The sequence below is a fragment of the Melanostigma gelatinosum genome, assembly GCF_949748355.1.
Source record: "Melanostigma gelatinosum genome assembly, chromosome: 3".
NCBI classification, from domain to species: Eukaryota; Metazoa; Chordata; class Actinopteri; order Perciformes; family Zoarcidae; genus Melanostigma; species Melanostigma gelatinosum.
In genome coordinates this window covers 3,264,217-3,281,778 of record NC_136636.1, presented here as the reverse complement: position 1 = coordinate 3,281,778, position 17,562 = coordinate 3,264,217, and the positions used below count along the sequence as shown (strand labels likewise).

General features: G+C 41.9%; 3 protein-coding genes across 3 annotated transcripts; 1 reads left to right on the top strand and 2 right to left on the bottom strand.

The window, feature by feature from the left end:
• Positions 1–2,521: 2,521 nt before the first annotated feature.
• Positions 2,522–7,758, bottom strand: ccdc51 (coiled-coil domain containing 51). Its single transcript, XM_079297031.1, has 7 exons — positions 7,675–7,758; positions 6,593–6,683; positions 5,388–5,598; positions 5,128–5,265; positions 4,802–4,966; positions 4,316–4,522; positions 2,522–3,714 (listed from the first exon to the last, which is right to left on the bottom strand). The coding sequence occupies exons 2-7, from the start codon at positions 6,595–6,597 to the stop codon at positions 3,094–3,096; spliced, it is 1,347 nt and encodes a 448-aa protein (XP_079153157.1). The 5' UTR covers positions 6,598–6,683; positions 7,675–7,758; the 3' UTR covers positions 2,522–3,093.
• A 42-nt stretch (positions 7,759–7,800) lies between these two features.
• tma7 (translation machinery associated 7 homolog) lies at positions 7,801–10,372 on the top strand. Its single transcript, XM_079297241.1, has 4 exons — positions 7,801–7,931; positions 8,374–8,429; positions 9,364–9,451; positions 9,952–10,372. Exons 1-4 carry the CDS (start codon positions 7,916–7,918, stop codon positions 9,984–9,986), a joined length of 195 nt encoding a protein of 64 aa, XP_079153367.1. The 5' UTR covers positions 7,801–7,915; the 3' UTR covers positions 9,987–10,372.
• Positions 10,373–11,298: 926 nt separating this feature from the next.
• dnase1l4.1 (deoxyribonuclease 1 like 4, tandem duplicate 1) lies at positions 11,299–15,863 on the bottom strand (the record flags this gene model as incomplete). The annotated part of the gene is made up of 9 exons (XM_079265912.1): positions 11,299–11,412; positions 12,135–12,203; positions 12,402–12,498; positions 13,021–13,178; positions 13,781–13,893; positions 14,150–14,262; positions 14,588–14,674; positions 15,577–15,665; positions 15,783–15,863. 9 exons carry the CDS (start codon positions 15,861–15,863, stop codon positions 11,299–11,301), a joined length of 921 nt encoding a protein of 306 aa, XP_079122038.1.
• Positions 15,864–17,562: the final 1,699 nt, after the last annotated feature.

Genomic DNA, 17,562 nt, shown 5'->3' with positions numbered 1-17,562 from the left:
TTCAGCCTCACAGGTAGACTTGGTTGTCCTCTCATCAGAAGATCAACAGTTTGATCCCCTCATGACTTCCTGAAGCCGTGTCGCTTTGAGACTAAAGGTCTCCATTAATACAAGTCTATTCACCATCCAAAACTTTCTTTGTTTCTTCTCCTGCACATTGTGTGTGTGTGTGTGTGTGTGTGTGTGTGTGTGTGTGTGTGTGTGTGTGTGTGTGAGTGTGTGGTTTCCCGGCCATCACTTCGTCATAGTGCTAAGTAAAGACCCACCACCTGTTGTAGTGGATTTACACTCAGAGAGAAACACCAAAGAGAATCAGGTCAGTGGTTCCCAACCTGGGGTCCGGGTCCTCTTAGGGGTCCTCTTAGGATCACAGAGGGTTCGCTGCGATTTGTCCGCTCTGAAGTCGTCAAATTGAATTATAATTATTGTCCAACTAATAATAACACACTTACTGGACGATTTATACAAAAGTATGAAGATAAAGATATATTTAGATGTATATTTAAGATATATTTTATTCGTCCACGTTCTGTTTAAACAAGGCATTTGTGCTGCATGTCAGATAAAGACCCGTATTTGTATTAACATGTTTAGAATTAGACATCACAGGTTTCCAACAACTCCAGAGCCGTTCAAAGTCATCAATCCATCAACACACTTTATTATTGTTGATGAAACCGACAAGTTATTTTCATGATTTAATTAAAACAGACTTAAAATCATTCAAATACTGTCTTTAACTGTTGCATTTAAATGATACACTACATTATATTTCTACAGTAATACAAAGTATCATTACTTCATCATAATATATACTATTCTGGTGTACAGTACAGTAGTACTTTACTACTAAACACTACTAATAACTCACTTCACCTGCACTATTGTTAATAAGTTCATATATATTGCTTGCCTTGTAATTGTTCCTTTAATTTCTCTTGTTTCAATGTCTATTCGTATTCTATATATTCCTGATAGTTTATTTACATTTATCTGTACTTATTTTTATCGTTGTGCTGCTGCAACATTTTAATTTCTCCTTTAAGGATCAAGAAAGGCTTTTCTTATTCTATATTGTTTAATGTTGAATCATTAAAATCTCCCTTCACTGAAAAAGTACACGTAAGTACACGTATGTTGTGTCCAAATACTTTTCGAGGAGATACACAGAGTTGTACTTTTGTCACATGTTGTGCTGCTGCTCTCTGCTGGCTGCTGGTGTAACACACAATCCTTCTCAAATGTGAAGATTTACTGGGTTTTTTTGTCTTATATTATCGTAAAATGAAAATCTTTGGGTTTGAAAATCGTTCAGACAAAACAAACACTTAAAGGGCAAAATAAATATTCAGCAGATGAATGGATCATGAAAATAATTGTTACTTGCAGCCCTACATTTTGCTCTCTTGTACAATAATGAACATGAAGATGTTGGTCAGTTATCATACAAGTTATTAGAGGTGCAACATACAAGTTTAGATGCATTTCTATAGGCCAGGAAGCAACCATATTTGGATCATTGGAGGAGTGACGTAGTTACGGCGTATACGTCTCTGGTAGCTGCAGCGACCTGTCAATCACAGTAAGCCCCGCCCTAAAGCATCCCCTGCTTTATGGTCTGTGTGACTCTAAATGGACCATAATGTACTAAATGAACATCATGCTGTATTGAAGAAGACTTGAAACTAGAGATTGAGACATAAACTCATGTTTACAATGTTTACTGAGGTAATAAATCAAGAGAGAAGTAGAGTCATTTTCTCATAGACTTCTATACAACCAGAGGAGTCGCCCCCTGGTGGACACTAGAGAGAATGCAGGTTTTAAGACACTTCAGGACCGGAGGTTGCCAGAGGTTGCCGTCTGATTACAACACAGAGAGAGGGAGAGTGGCTTCATTCTCTGCTCATGTGGACATTACTCCACTACATCTTTACGAGTATACTTTAACAGTATGAACTCTCAGAATTACATATTTTGCTCTTAAAATCCTTCAGTAAACAATAAAGCTGAGCAGAACAAACAGTTGAATCGTGATCATCATCCAACTCAGTCAACAACATGACAAACAAACACACATTCAAGTACTGCAGGTTACAAACTGTCATTCACATTTTCACGTGTAGTTACTTTTACATATTTATTTATTGTGAATGGACTTTTTAAATTGGCCATTTATCACATGACAATATTTTCTTTCAGTCACAGTTCATTTACTCTCATTATTGCTCCCAAACGTGTTCAAACAGTATGAACACCTGTTTCAACCTCGAGGCAGAACTCCAGATGTGGTCCCTCGTCATCATCAGCTGGTCAACTACTGATGAAGAGGCTGAATCAGGTTAAAAACTCACAGGAACAAACTTCACCATCATGTCACCATGATAACTGTGACATTTATTCATTCTTCTAAATGAGCACTAAACCTTTTAGGTATTTATCTGATATTCTTATTCAGTGACGAGACTTAATGCTCTCCAGAATCAGCAGTGTGAGAAATAAAAATATATTTTCAGCGATGAAAGAAAAGTCAACAAAAAACAAACAAAGTGTATATTAATTCTTGTCATTTATCCAGAAAATAAAAGGCTAAAACACGTCTGGTTCCAGCTGGTCAACTGTGATGATTTGCTGGTTTTCTCTTACCAAATCACCACAAACATGGGAGTCAACAGGGGTCCAGGGCTCGTTTGTGGTGGTTAACCCGACGATTAAAACAAGAAGTTTAAAGAGGTGACGTTGGTCTCCGGGAAACCGTGATGTTTTATGAAGTAAAGTATTTAATAGGTGCCGCCTACAGTTCCATAACACGGTGTTTCTATTCTGCACTTCAGTGTTTAAATTGGGAATAAAAATCATGTTCAAATGATGCACAACGAATGATACTGAGACTTGCTACGTGATAGCAACAGGACGCATTCTAGTTCATGTTTCATCTCGAGATCACAGAATTAGAAATATCAGTCATGCAGTGAACAGCAGCGGTAGAAGTTTATTACAGAAGATGAGTTACTTCCTAACAAGTGAATGTTGTATTCTGACGTAATTCATTCAGATGATCTCTCCCCAGTGCATGAGAAGGTATTGTAGAGTCTAACCGGTTCCTTTGGTCAGCAGGTAGACGGCAGAGATGGTGATGGCGGTGGCGGTGTAGGTGAACACGGCGTTATAAAGAGTGTTTGTCCTGATTCGTTCTTCCAGAGTGCTCTGAGTCTCCTCCAGACGCCTCACCGCCGCCTCCGACTCCCACTGGTCCTCTCTCTCTGGTCTAACTGGTGGTTCTGGACTCACTGGTGGTTCTGGACTCACTGGTGCCGCTAACTGCAGCTGAGCAGCCTGCGAGTGGGCCTGCTCTCTGGTCTCCAGCAGCCTCCTCACCGCCGTTAACTCCCCCTCGACTCTACCGAGTCCTTGCTCCAGCTGTCCCAGTTGCGGCCGGAGGGACTCCAGAATGGACTCCGTCTTTTGGCTGCCGATCGGGAGGTCTTTCAGGGCCGAGAGAGGCACCGTGGGCGAGTCCGGCGCGGGAGCCCGCTTGTCCTGAAGGACGACGACGTCCCTCTGCGCGAAGACGTCGTTCAGAGCGACCCTGAGGCTGTCGATGAGCGTCCGGAGCGCGTCATGCTGGGAGCGATGGTTTCCGGCCTGGACCCTCAGGGCTTCCTGCAGGCTCTCTGGACCCTTCTGGGCCTCCAACAGGAGACTCTTCAGCTCCTACAGATGAGAGAGACGAGGGTGTATCAGCTGAAACAAAGATCGGTGCTCAGTGGTGTCCTGGTGACGCGCTGATACAGACAAACGATCTATAAACGACGACGAGAAAGCGGTTGTGTACCTCCACAAACCAGTCAAGTTGCAGTTTACACCCAAAAGAAGAAGTAGAGTCATTTTCTCATAGACTTCCATACAATGAGACTTCTATACAACCAGCAGACGTTGCCCCCTGCTGGTCAGCAGAGAGAATGCAGGTTTTAAGACACTTTCACTCGGCAGAACCGGAGGTTGCCGCCTAGTTATGACCCAAAATAGTGTTTTGTTCATCATACGTTTATCCCCGAGTCCAAGTGGATGTTTGTGCCAAATTTGAAGAAATTCCCTCCAGATGTTGCCGAGATATCGCATTCACGAGGATAGGGCGTAAATACGGACGGACAGACGTCCCAAAAACATTATAAAAAGTGTAAAAATGTATGCGAAAAAAGAAAGAAAATCCTGTCAAAAGGTCAATAACTCGTAAAAATGTATCCGTGTATCAAACAAGACATTTTGTCTCAGTGTTGTAGTTGAAGACGTTACAGTCAGTGGTGTCCCTCACCTGCAGGCGGACGCGGTTGATGTACGTGGACCCCATGACCCCGATCAGGGCCCCGAGCACCGAGCCGATGACGGACCAGTTCTTGGTGCGCTCGGCTCTCGTCCTCTCCTTCTCGTGGCTCTCCCGGACGCCCGCCGAGAACAGGTTGAACTTCTCCCTCTCCGAACCCTCGGAGTTCTCGTACGCTGTCCGGAGACGACGCTCCTCCTGTAGATAGAAGGGAAGGACGAGGGGGAGGTTCATTATGAGTTCAACTGATCCTTTATTTCATGAACAGGTACGTTGTTGAACAGATCTCTCTGACTGGAGTAATCACCAATAATATCACTGTAATGTACTTCAGCTGCTTTCACACCGAACATTTCTGGTTTGGTTCGAACAAGCTCAGGTATTTTTGTCTCATTTTCACCCGAATGAATCAGACTGCAGGTGTGCGATCGCCCTCAGTGGTTTACTTTTATTATTTCCATTTTTAACTCAGCTTACCTGCAGCAGTTTGTGCTCCTGCGTGGCCAGCTCCAGGTAGTGGGCCTCCTCCCTGGACACCCGGTCCAGCCGGTCTCTGACCTCCTTCAGCCGGACTTGCAGGACCTCCAGGCTGCCGTGAGCCTCGCGCACCATCCCTCTGGCCACCATGAACGCCGCCTCGGCCTGGAACAAACACACAAACGCATAAACACACACGTCTGAGACTCTACGGAGAACTCAAGAGTCTGCAGATCATTTTCACGGACTATAAACACACATGCACACACACACACACTCACATACACGCACTCACACACACACAAGGTTTCCTGCTTCTCACTGACCTCTGTGACTTTGGTCTGGGCCACGCGGACCTCGTTGAGGCCGACAAACTCCTCGTACCTCCCCCACCAGTAGTTGGCCGAGTTGGTGGCCGCCTGAGCCGACCTCTGACCCCACTGCTGCCCAAACTCACCCGCATGCTGGAGGAGGGAGAGAAACGGGGCCGTGTTTTTAATTCCAGCTTCACAGCATCAGATGATGAATGTGTTTATTACTAAATCGTTTGCGGCTCCAATGAGTCGGCGGTTGTTGTTTCCTGCACCTGTAAGGCAGCCAGGGCGCGCTCCTTCACCACCTCGGCTCCGCCCTTCCCATCAGGAGGGGTGGGGTCAGTGGGCGGGGGGGGCCCGGGCGGAGGTTGAGCGCTGTAGGTCCGGACCAGAGCGACTCTGCCGGGCTGAGATCCATGAAGAGGGAGGCGGGACAGACGGCAGGAGTCACGAGCCCGGACGACAATCTGAGCTCCTCTGCACCTGTAAAGATACGGTGGTTAGGTCCGCCTCCTCTCAGTCGACTCGTCTCTTTCTTACTTCCAACAAACCTGTGAACACATTTCTGGTAAACACAAGACTTAAAGTGGTTCTTTTGTGAGATTCTTTGTGGAGAAACTCAGTTTTACAGATCTGTCGATTAAATAAACTCATCGATTAGTCCAGACAATCGTATGAGTGTTTAAGTTCAGTTTATTCCCAGCGTGGTGAAGCCGGCACGAGGAGCGCGATCACGTGACACAAATACTTCACTGATAAAAACACTATCATACAAAGAAGGACTATTCTCTTTTAGAAGCTTTAGAACAGGAGGTCTTGAGTAAATATTTTGCTGCAAAATCAAATAGTTTACAGAATATTCAACCTTTGTTTGCTTATAATGCATTTAATACTTGACTTATTTATTTACAGGACTTGTATAAAGGCAAAAAAGTAGTTTATGAATATGAGATATGGATTTACAGATAATTACAATCCCTCTTCGTTATTGTGGAGGTTTATGCTGTTTTGCCGGCTACACCTTCAGTCTATGTTCATATCTATGAGTTACACTCGTCGTCTTTTTCATTCTTCACAGTTCATTTTGTTTGTACGCCCTCTAGCGTTATAATGCAACGAGCAGCGAGTAGAGCATCAACCAGTATAAACAAAGTTTAAGTCGAACTTCTTCCGACTGTCAATCATCAGCTTCTGTTCTTCAATTTAAAACCAGTCGATCAAATGCCGCTTCCATTACCTTCTGAATTAACGTTCCAGGACAACAAGTTGGAAAACTAAATGGGGGTTTGCTCCAGTCGGGTCAGCTGTTATTAAGTAATAGCAGCTGATGACAACACGTTACGGCCGTGTTTTGGTCATACAAACACCGTAACAACATGTCCACAGAGGGGAGTTACTGCACGTGTGACTGATTTAATGAGACACATAAGGGTTGGTGGGGTGGGGCTTTCTCTCGAGCAGCATTGAGCATAAATACCTCATTGAGGAGGGAAGCAGTCAGAAGAGCAGCTTGAACTGTCAAAGCTTCACTTTCACTGCAGCAGCACATTCAACGCTGGAACGGACGTCTGTGAGGAAAGCACAGTTCAAACATTTAAATGAGACGATTGATGAACCTTCATGTGCGAATGTTCACATCAGCCAGAGACGTGGTGTCTGTGTGACGAAGGGGTCCGAGTCCTGATCCGGATCCAGCTTCTCTTATTTCAGATACAATCTCAGAAGTCCAGCTGGTTTGACTATTATTTAGATATTAAGGCTAATGCAATGACACCTACCGATCCATTACAATCAATCTTTCGTGGAAAGTGACTAATTCGATTTACTCAAGTACTGTACTTAAGTACACTTTCTACAGCTACTCCACTAGATGTCAGAGGCAAATATTGTACTTTCTTCATCTTAAAGTATACAAGTACAGCTATCTATTTTAGCAATCGTGTAGTCATTTTATGAGAAAAATATTTCATTTTTTCATGTTTCCAGCTTCTCAAATGTGAAGAATTCCTTGTTTTTCCTTTAACTGAAATCATTTTAATGTATTTTTTGGACTGTTGGTTTGGACAAAACAAACATTGTGGAGGATTCTGGGTAATTGTGATGGAAATCAATCAGCAGATGAATCCCAAATGAAAAATAATCATTACTTAAGAGTTCCAAATGAGCTCCACGTCAACCAATTATAAAAGTAAAATACTGCTGATTATACTTTTACTTATGTAACATTTTAAATACTTTCACTGACAGAATATATTCACAATGTGGGTCTGACTACTTCCTCCTCTGCAGTTAACAAACAACACTTCTAATACACAACAAAGTAATACTCAGACAGACTGGAGGAGGATGAAGTTTAAAGGGCTTAATATCAACATAATAATAATAAGTATAATTTAACGTTACTAATACATTTTACTTCAAGGTTATCTGACTGTTCTGTTCACTTCCCTGCTTCATCACTAACACGGTGCTAACATTTACCGGTAAACAGATGTTTTTAGTTATAAAAAGATAACTCTGTGACAGTTTAATTCACATAAGTTAGAGAAATAAATATACCTGATTTCCTCAATGTTGTCGGCGCATACATGTTACATGGACGCAGTTTTTCTCGGCTAACTAGTTAGCATCCTGATGTCAAACGAAACAGATACAGCTAACTTTTCGTTCAGGCACATAACGGTCATACTGCTTCCGGTTGAGAGTTCATTGGGGTCCTGACAGCGCGGATTAGAAATACAGCAAAAAAAAACCAACCAGTTTATTTCTTTCCTTCAAACCAGTGAGACGAGTTAGAAAGATGTCGGGCAGAGAAGGTGAGACGTCGTTTGTATCTCAGTTATCATCTTTAAATATTTATGACTAAACGTCACTAAACGCACCGCAGCGTGTGTTAACGGGGGGGATTAGCTATCGCGAGCTAAAACGTGCTGAGACGTGACGATCTTTCACCAAACCACTCAAAATATGACACATTTTGTTGTTTTTGTGAAATACACGCATAAAGAAGACACTGTTTGTAGATCACACGAATCATTGCGATCGTCTGCGACATTCTGCTTAATACTATTTATTTAGCTGACGTTTATTCTAATGCGGTAATAGGCTTCTGTGTGAGCGGTTTCATTTGGCTTAAAGTAGATCTTCTCTACGTATAAGTACGCTGTTGTCAGATTTATCAAAGGAGCAAACAAAGACGCGTTCATGTCTATATTTCTATTTGAGCTGATGTACAATTTATTCTCTTTTTGTCCAAAGGAGGCAAAAAGAAACCGCTGAAGGCGCCCAAGAAACAGTCCAAGGAAATGGATGAAGTAAGTGTCCTCTCAGACTCTACCATTATTTTAATTATCAGCTAATTAAAACACAATTTATTCGGTTTACGTTACACATTGAATGTAGTCTTTCAACAATGACCATCTGCATGTCCCAGAGTCAGTGTTTGTATTCCTTAATCTTCATTTTAAAGTCTGCACAGCTGTTTTCAGTGTTTCTATCTATCTCTATTTTACTTTGTATATTGACCATTATGCACCACAACGTCAAGGCAAATTTCTTGTAGAAGATAAATCCGTTAATGATTTCTAATTGTTTATTCCACGACAAAATGAGAAATCACTATTTAGTGACGGTGATTTCAGAGGAGACGCAGACACACAGAGACAGATGCAGTGAGGGAGAGACAGACATGCAGACAGGAGAGAGAGACAGACATGCAGAGAGGAGAGATTGATGCATAGAGAGAGACACAGACAGATTCAGTGAGGGAGAGACATGCAGACAGGAGAGATGGATGCAGAGAGAGAGACACAGACAGATTCAGTGAGGGCGAGAGAGACAGACGGATGCATTGAGAGGGGCAGAGAGACACAGACTGATGCAGTGAGAGGGAGAGAGAGAGAGAGACACAGACTGATGCAGTGAGAGGGAGAGAGAGAGAGAGACACAGACAGATGCAGAGAGAGAGACAGACAGATGCAGTGAGAAAGGAAAGAGACACACGGACAGACAGGTCTTACAATGTTAGCAGAGTATCTGTTTGAAAACGAAGAATTTAAAAATGAAGCAACGCTGCTTTTTGTTGTTTCGACTCTGTAAACGTGGGATTCTTCTTTGGCGCTTTTTGTGATTTTGAATCCTTTCATAACGAAATGTTAGTTGCATCCCAAACTAAAGAGCAACATGACCAGGAAGTGTTATCGTGGCGGGAGTTCAGTCAAAGGATTGTGACCGACTGTGTGTCTGCAGGATGAGGTCGCCTTCAAGCAGAAGCAAAAGGACGACCAGAAGGCGCTGGACGCACTGAAGACCAAAGCTTCAGGGAAAGGACCTCTAGGTGAGACCAGAGAACACGTCGCGGTGTATCAGACTGACTCGATACTCACAAGCATTAAATATAATATTAATCATGATGCGTTATTATAGATTAAGCAACACAGCAGTGTATAAATGTATATATGTTTTTTGTTAAAATTAACTCCTCCAGCTGCAACATTAAGCGTCAATATTTATAATCCTAAAATACATATTCTTCTGCATAATGAGTACTTTTACTGTTGGTACTCTAACATATATTTGAATACTAGTACTTTTACTAAAGTAAAACTTTCAATGCATAACTTTTACTTTGTACCTTTACGTGGTGTTGCTACCGGGCTGACCAATTAAACCTCTAATATGTGATTATTCATATTAATTCATAGTCTGCGTTTCAGTTATAAACGACTCTCTGAAATATACAAACTAAGAACCGAACCTGCGACATTTATTAATATTCGTATTGGAGGTTTTCTTACGCACACAATAATACAACTGTTTGTGTTTTTCTCTCTCCAGGGAGCAGCGGCATCAAGAAATCGGGCAAGAAGTAAGAAGAGCAGAATGTGCCGACGATGTTTCTCTGCTGCCCGGCTTCTCTCCCCGAGTCTGAGATGTTTGTTTCTGGCTTAGAAGACTCCGGTGTGCGTTTCTCTCTGTTACACCTGAACCCCGTCAAACCATCAAACCCGCCCTGTCGTTGACCTCCTCTGGCCAGAGAATATATCTGTTCGTTCAAGCGTCAATAATTAGAGGTTTCACACTGAACAAACATCTTCAAACCCACTTTAGAAATGAAGGTCTGCAGTTTAACATTTCACCGTGTTTAGTTGTGTGTTGATGTAGAACTTTAACAAACACAAATCACCCCGAATTCTTTTTCCCACAATTGTTGTTGTATTGTAAGGGGAGAGAGATACTAATAAAGTTTTGTATTTACTGCTTATTGTTTTATTTCTGTAATTGGAAAAAAATCTGAAGAATGTAAAACAGTTTAAAATAACAAGTGATCAAGTTAACTGTTTCAGACATTCAATCGTTTGCTTTGGTACAATGTATTTTTAGTTTTTTCAGTGACTAAAGATATAAATCAGGGATTTTAGATCTTAATTTAGAAAAATGTATTTTTGTGAACTACTGTCCAGTCATGAAACAGTTTGGCTTCAAAGGTAGTCGTACATTCAACGTGTATCCTTGAGGCCAAACGAACTCGTTCCTGATGACATTGTGAGACTTCCCTTGACTCGTGTTCATATCATCCAGCTGGCACATTGAGCACTGATATGAACAAACGTAAGAGCAGAAAGCTGAAACGCTTTTTCGTTTCACAATGTTATCTTCGGTCACAAGGACAGACTATTGTTTTATGAGCAGAAAGAACCGTGAATGAGATGGAAGTGAACCCAGCCCACTGATGCACGCAGAGTAGTTTCAGGTGTGAGAGTTCTAATCCTCTGCCAGGCCTTCTACCCGGATCCCTTTCACCATCACCAGCCAGACCCAACAAGCCAGAACAGAATGCTGGTTTACATCCTGCGTCCTGATGCTGTAGAACATCCTGGTATTTCTAACGTACTATTAGGACATGCTAAATCTTTCAACGCCCAAACCTGTCTGGTCACACTCAGTTGGTGCTGAGAATCAAATCTGTAGAAGAATCACTCAAAGAATGCGTAACAAATGAGCCAGTTTTAATTTATTTCAACAAACAAGACAACCTGATAGCTTGATTCAGTCAAAACAGGAACTGAGAAGAGTTCTTGTCGGTGAGGTAAGGCGGTACAGTGCTCTGTAGTGGTTCTGTAGGTAGTGAAGGGGTTAAAGTAGGAGTTCATTGTTCTGTTGGTGTTTTTGGCTCCCTGAGTTTTAAAGTTCATCTCTGCGTTTCATGCTGGCCATCTTCAGCCGGAGCATCTGGATCTCCAGGCCGAGCTTCTCCCTCTCCAGCAGCAGGTTTCCTCTCTTCAGCTCCAGCAGATCCTCGTCCACGTCCACGAGCCGCCGCGGCGGCGATTCATTCGGCAGTTCAAGATCTGCATGGAAAAAAAACGCATAATCCACTGAGTCCTGCAGCCATGCAAGCACAGGTTAGGAATATATTCTGGGGAAATGATTTACTTTCTGGCAGAGATCAATTCCACTCTTTCAATTTGTAAAACACAATGCTGCAGCCATTTAGCTTAGCATAGCATAAAGACACAGGGAAGCCTGGCTCTGGCACCTCTAAAGCTAATTTATTACATTTTTTTTTGATTAATCCGAACACAAAAAACCCAGTTAGACGGCAAATTGACATTTTTATATCTCAACACAGATATCAGTAACTGAAAAAGAGGATTCCATAAGATAGTGCTGCACCAGAAACTCAACATTTGAATAAAGGCTTGATCTCTTATATTTTTTTATTTAGCATCTCTACAAGGTATTTATCTAATAAATATGAAACATGGTTCTCAACATGGCCAAACTGAACCATGTGATGTCCAATGAATTTGTCAGTTGTCTCTAAAATAAAAACAAACAGAAATAATAGTTTTGTAGTAAAAAAAACAAAAACATTCTCCCCTTATTTTTGTGATGGGAGTCCGTTTGTGTTGGTTTAGCATCCTTTTACATGAACTAAATATTGCCTGTGTACTTATTGTTAATAGGAGTAGTAGTACATAATAAGTATGAGTATAATTGTGCTGGTTACCATCGTCTTCCTGTGCTCCGCTCGTCGTGGACTTCAGCTCCACCTCCACAGGGTAATGGTCGCTCACCTTCAGAGTCTGAAAAACATTTCTGTTCAGCGCAAACATTTTCATGCTCCCCAGAAGATCATTCCACCATGTGAAGAGAAATGGTTTTTATCAGCACTGGTATATTAACCACATAAACACAATTAAAATAATAAGAAGTACAAACTGCAGGTGTGATAAAAACCTTCAGGCTCTTCACAACAACACAATAACTCATTTCAGGCCTGCCTGTTCTTCGCTGAGTCGATATGCCTTCTGGAAGTTGAAGGATTTGGCAGAGTTCGGTACGACAGCCTGGACCATGTCATCTCCGTAAACCACTATCCTGCAGAGAGACATACAGTGAGTATTTTACTCATATTACCCAAGTTATACTTTAGGTTATACTTTATTCTCCCTTAAATGGAAACTCGTCGCGGAGCAGCCATTAAAAAAACAAAAACCGTTCGATATAGATACATAAATACAAAAACTATGAACAAATTAATCTCGACCCACAAAACTGACATTTAAACAAACAAAACTTAGAAGAAAACATTTAAAAACACAACATTGAAAAGTAAAAAATTTAGTAACCGTTACTTTTTATTTCAGCCAATTTAAAGAAATAGTTTGACAGTTTTGGGAAACACTCTTTTGCTGAAACTTAAATGAAAAGATACAAATGTCAATTTTATTTGAAGCTACACCCAGCAGCCAGTTAGCTTAGCATAAAGGCCGGTAACAGGAGGAAATAGCTAGCCTGGCTGTGTTAAACTGTTAAAGTTAACTGCTCATAATAACGAAGCACTTTAGACAGTAACATTCAAACGACCACCGCTTCTGACCTGTGCGTTTGTGTGCGTACCTGTCGTACGTGTGGTCGTTTCGGTTGCTCGCCGTGGTGTCGACGTCGTCTCCAATCAGCCAGTGGAAGTTCTTGTCCGTACGGATACGGATGCCCTTCATCTCACTCCTGGAGACGTACAAGCCGTCCGCGTTGAAGTCGCCCAGGATCATCACGTTCTGGAGAACAGAGGCCCGATGTCAAGTTGTGTACGTTGTTCTTTGGATGAATTGTTAAAGAGTTGTACATTTTCAGGTAAAGCATTTTAACATTATTTTCACGTCTTTGCCGTCAGAAATTTGACGACAGACGCCATTATTTATAGAAAACTGTATTATACTGTCAATTTTTAGGTCAGTTTGGTCGAGTTTGCGTTCAGCTGCAGAAGTTGACTGTTTCAGACATTTATCCGTTACTTTAAAATATTTCAACCAATCACCCACTGCTGCCATATTTCCATTATTTTAACTATTTCAATGACTTATACACTAACCTATTTCAACAACTAACTATTTCAACTCTTTATTCATTACTTTTATCCAACATGTAGCGAACTAAATCTAATTTTAATCCAACGACTAATTGTTTATCCACCACTTTTAGCGACTGATTTAAACCTTTTTATTTTATGTATTTTTGTCAAATAAGTCCAGCTACTCCACCCCCTGTGATACTGGAAGCCCTGTTTGTGAATCACTGAATGAGCATATTGTTTGTATGGTATTGGTAAATCCGTCAGCGCATCGCAGCAGTCAGCGCATTAATCCCGTCGTGTCCTCACGTCGGTCCTCCACTTCTTCTTGACGTGCTGGAAGACATCGTAGAGCTCGTCCAACTCCTTCTCCGAGTCATGTGGTTTGGTGTGAACTGGGATCATTACCAGGTCCTTCAGCACTGTAGTGGGCACGCACACACACACACACACACACACACACATTACACATCGATTAGAGTTACACCAAACCTAAACCCAAGTCCAAATCCTAAACAGGGTTAAGTCTGTCTCACACGAGTAACACACTGATGAGAGGCCAGCATCCTTTTCATATCTTGCTTTCAGTTATTTTGAATTTAGAGGACTTTTATATGATTGTAGCTGTGCCCCTGAACCACCAGCTACACTTAAGGACGTAGAACTGCTCTTTGCTACCTGTATTGTGGCATCTGAATCGCAGGATGTAAGGATCTCTAGCGAAAACGTCTCCTCCCTCGGCCACCTGGTCATCAAACTGATAGGAGCCCACCAAGTCAACCAAGTCATCCCTACACACACACACACACACACACGCGTTGATCAATACATTGTATTTTGATGATGCAGCCGAGTAGGTTTCTGTCCCTGCAATCAGAGGTATGAATAGACGAGGGATATGCTGCTCTGTTGGGAATGAATTAAAAAGACCAGGATAATGAAAAGTGCGGCGGCTCAAGTGATCAATATTCATCGCTACTGTTCAGAGGCTTAACGTAACGCTTATCGAGCGTTAACCATGTATGAAGATCAGGAATGCCTTTGACTGAACTGCTGTAGAGGTTCCTAACTCTGTTCATCACTCATCTCAGGAATCCGCTGCAGGCGAGCACTCACCTGTACAGGAACATGAACTGCTCCTTGTAGCGTGTTCGGCCCAGGCGACTGCTGATCTTCAGGGTGTAGTGATGCTTCCTGTTGGCTCTAGACAGACACACAGATGTTAATATAATCTCCCCTTACATCAAACAGCTTTACCTTTCTGCATCTGCTTGGCCCCATTCCACATCCAATTCAAATTTCTCACACTTTATTGTTCGTCAACATTTTTAATTTGACCAATACTTTGGGTTTTGACCAAAATGAATGAGATTCCCATCAGCCTCTGTGCGCCATATGTTTAATGCTTCACACTCAACTGGTTTTGCATCGTCATTGTGAAAATGTTAGCATCCTAAAATCAGATTTTTGGCCATTTTGCCAATCATCCGCCTCATTGAGCCACTTGACTCTGTTGATCTTGACTCTTATTCATGTTTTTATGTTTGCAGTCGCAGGAAAATGCAAGGCTGAGGAAATGACTTCCTGATCTCTGATCTAACACATAGCTTACTATGTGTTGTACTATGTGTCCACTTCTTACTACTGTAAGAAGTGGACACATAGTACATACACATGGACACATAGTACATAGACATTCCTGATCTTCATTGTGTGTACTATGTGTCCTGGACGTACTTGGTTTGTGGACTGCGGTTTTGAAGCCTCGAGTTTTTGTGGCTTTTTGCAACCTGTCAATCACAGTAAGCCTCGCCCTAAAGCATCCCCTGCTTTATGGTCTGTGTGACTCTAAATGGACCATCATGTACTGAATGAACATCATGCTGTATTGAAGAAGACTTGAAACTAGAGATTGAGACATAAACTCATGTTTACAATGTTTACTGAGGGAATAAATCAAGAGAGAAGTAGAGTCATTTTCTCATAGACTTCTATACAACCAGAGGAGTCGCCCCCTGCTGGTGAGTAGAGAGAATGCCGGTTCAACGCTCTGTTGCCGTCTGATATAATAATAATAAAAATACAGAAAGAAAGCTGGCGCTCACTTGTTGAGTGCATCCAGGAAGGTTTTTACAGAATCTCCACTGATGTCCACCACCTCCAGGATCACAATGATGTCATATCGAGACACGACCTGGGGACACGCATGTATTTCTTCAGGTAAAAAACATTTTAATTGGAGCAGCTGACAGTGTGGAAAGTCCTTTCCTGTTTTGTAAAATGTGTTTGTTTTCACACTGGTCATCGTTACCTTTATCAGGATATTGACGACATCTGGGTCTGACACTTTGCTCCTCCCAAACTTCTGGATGTTAAACGATGCTATCTTCATGGTGGCTGCAGAGAGAAAACATAAAGAAGAGACAGGCAGGAAGAGAAGTGAGATGTTATTGGCATTGTTTTTGTTTCTGAACATGCACAGGCATGTGTGGAATTAGTGTGTGTGTGTGTGTGTGTGTGTGTGTGTGTGTGTGTGTGTGAGAACAGCAGCTGGGGTCTCATTCAACTCGCTGAGGCCCAGGTAACAAAACATTGTAGAGACAGAAAAATATTAAAATAAAACAAAATAGCGTTGGGACCGAGTTTCATGAGTCTGACTTCATACAGCAGCTGTGTTTTTAATCTTTATTTCTTCAGGAAAGTAACAAAAAAACCAAACAAATATTTCATGAAAACATGAACATGATGAAATAAAAACATCATCCGTGAGGCTCCCTCCCATCATCATTCAAACAAGCCCTCAAAACCCACCTCTTCAACCTCGCCTTCACCTGCTGACCCTGCACGACCCTCCATCACATGACCCGTTCAGCGCAGCTTCTCCACTTATTCTGTTTTTTGTTTTTTTGTGTTTGTTTGTTCAAATGTCTCAGCCCTGTAAAGCGTCTTTGGGTATCTTGAAAAGCGCTATAGAAAATAGATTTATTATTATTATTATTATGATGACGACATTATAAGGAAGTCCTGTAATAAATGGATTAGCTGTAAGATTTTTTTTTAAGAACAACAAACAGAAGACGGATAAAATAAGAGAAACATCAATAATGGAACGATTGGAAGCCAAAAAGGTATCTGGTAATGTTTGCGTTTTTTTCACTTTGGGCTCCGGGAAACAAGCATTCCATATGATTCTCTGACACGTTGTAGTTCGTATCTAACTGTTCCCTCAGAGAAACATGAGAATAGAGTTTAACTGGTCGTTGTGGTTCGACAGGTGATTAACCTCTAAATCCTTTGTAAAGTGTTGTGGAGGTTGTCCAACTTGTCTTGTTATTCAGCCAGGCGATCAGTGGACACACGCGCGCGCGCACACACACACACACACACACACACACACACACACACACACACACACACACACACACACACACACACACACACACACACACACACACACACACACACACACACACACACACACACACACACTTTGGTTTCCTCAGAACACACAATGACGTCTTTGAAAACACTGCGATCAGATATCGGTGTTGCCATGAGGAGTGTTCTTATGAATCTTTAAGCCGGTGGCAGCAGTTAGTTTCCCTGCTGGTGACGTCCTGTCTGCTCTCACTATTAAACCCATAACATCCTTTACTGCATCAAAATGCATCAAATTATTTATGATCATATGTTAAAAACAAATAAAGAACAAAGAGCCTGTTTTCAGCTTTGAGACGATGCATTTTCCAGCTGATCCGAGAGGCTTTTTAAAGAGTTTAATTTGTTTAGAAGTCGGAGGATTTTCTCAACGCGTGAAGGAAACGCTTCATCCTTCAGTTTATCACAAACATTCACTTTTCTTTTGACTGGACAGGAAGGAATTAATGTAATCGGAAAAGTAACTAAAGCGGTGAGACAAACGCTCAAGTACCTCAGATTTGAACTCCCTGTTCCTCACATCTGCGCTGCCTCGACTGATTCTTCCACCTGTTGATTTACGGCCTACAGATGTTTCATTGTCTAAAAGAAGTGTAAAGCCTGAAGTATTCAGCTGAGCGTGAGGAAAAAAAACAACAAGTTGTTTCTCACCT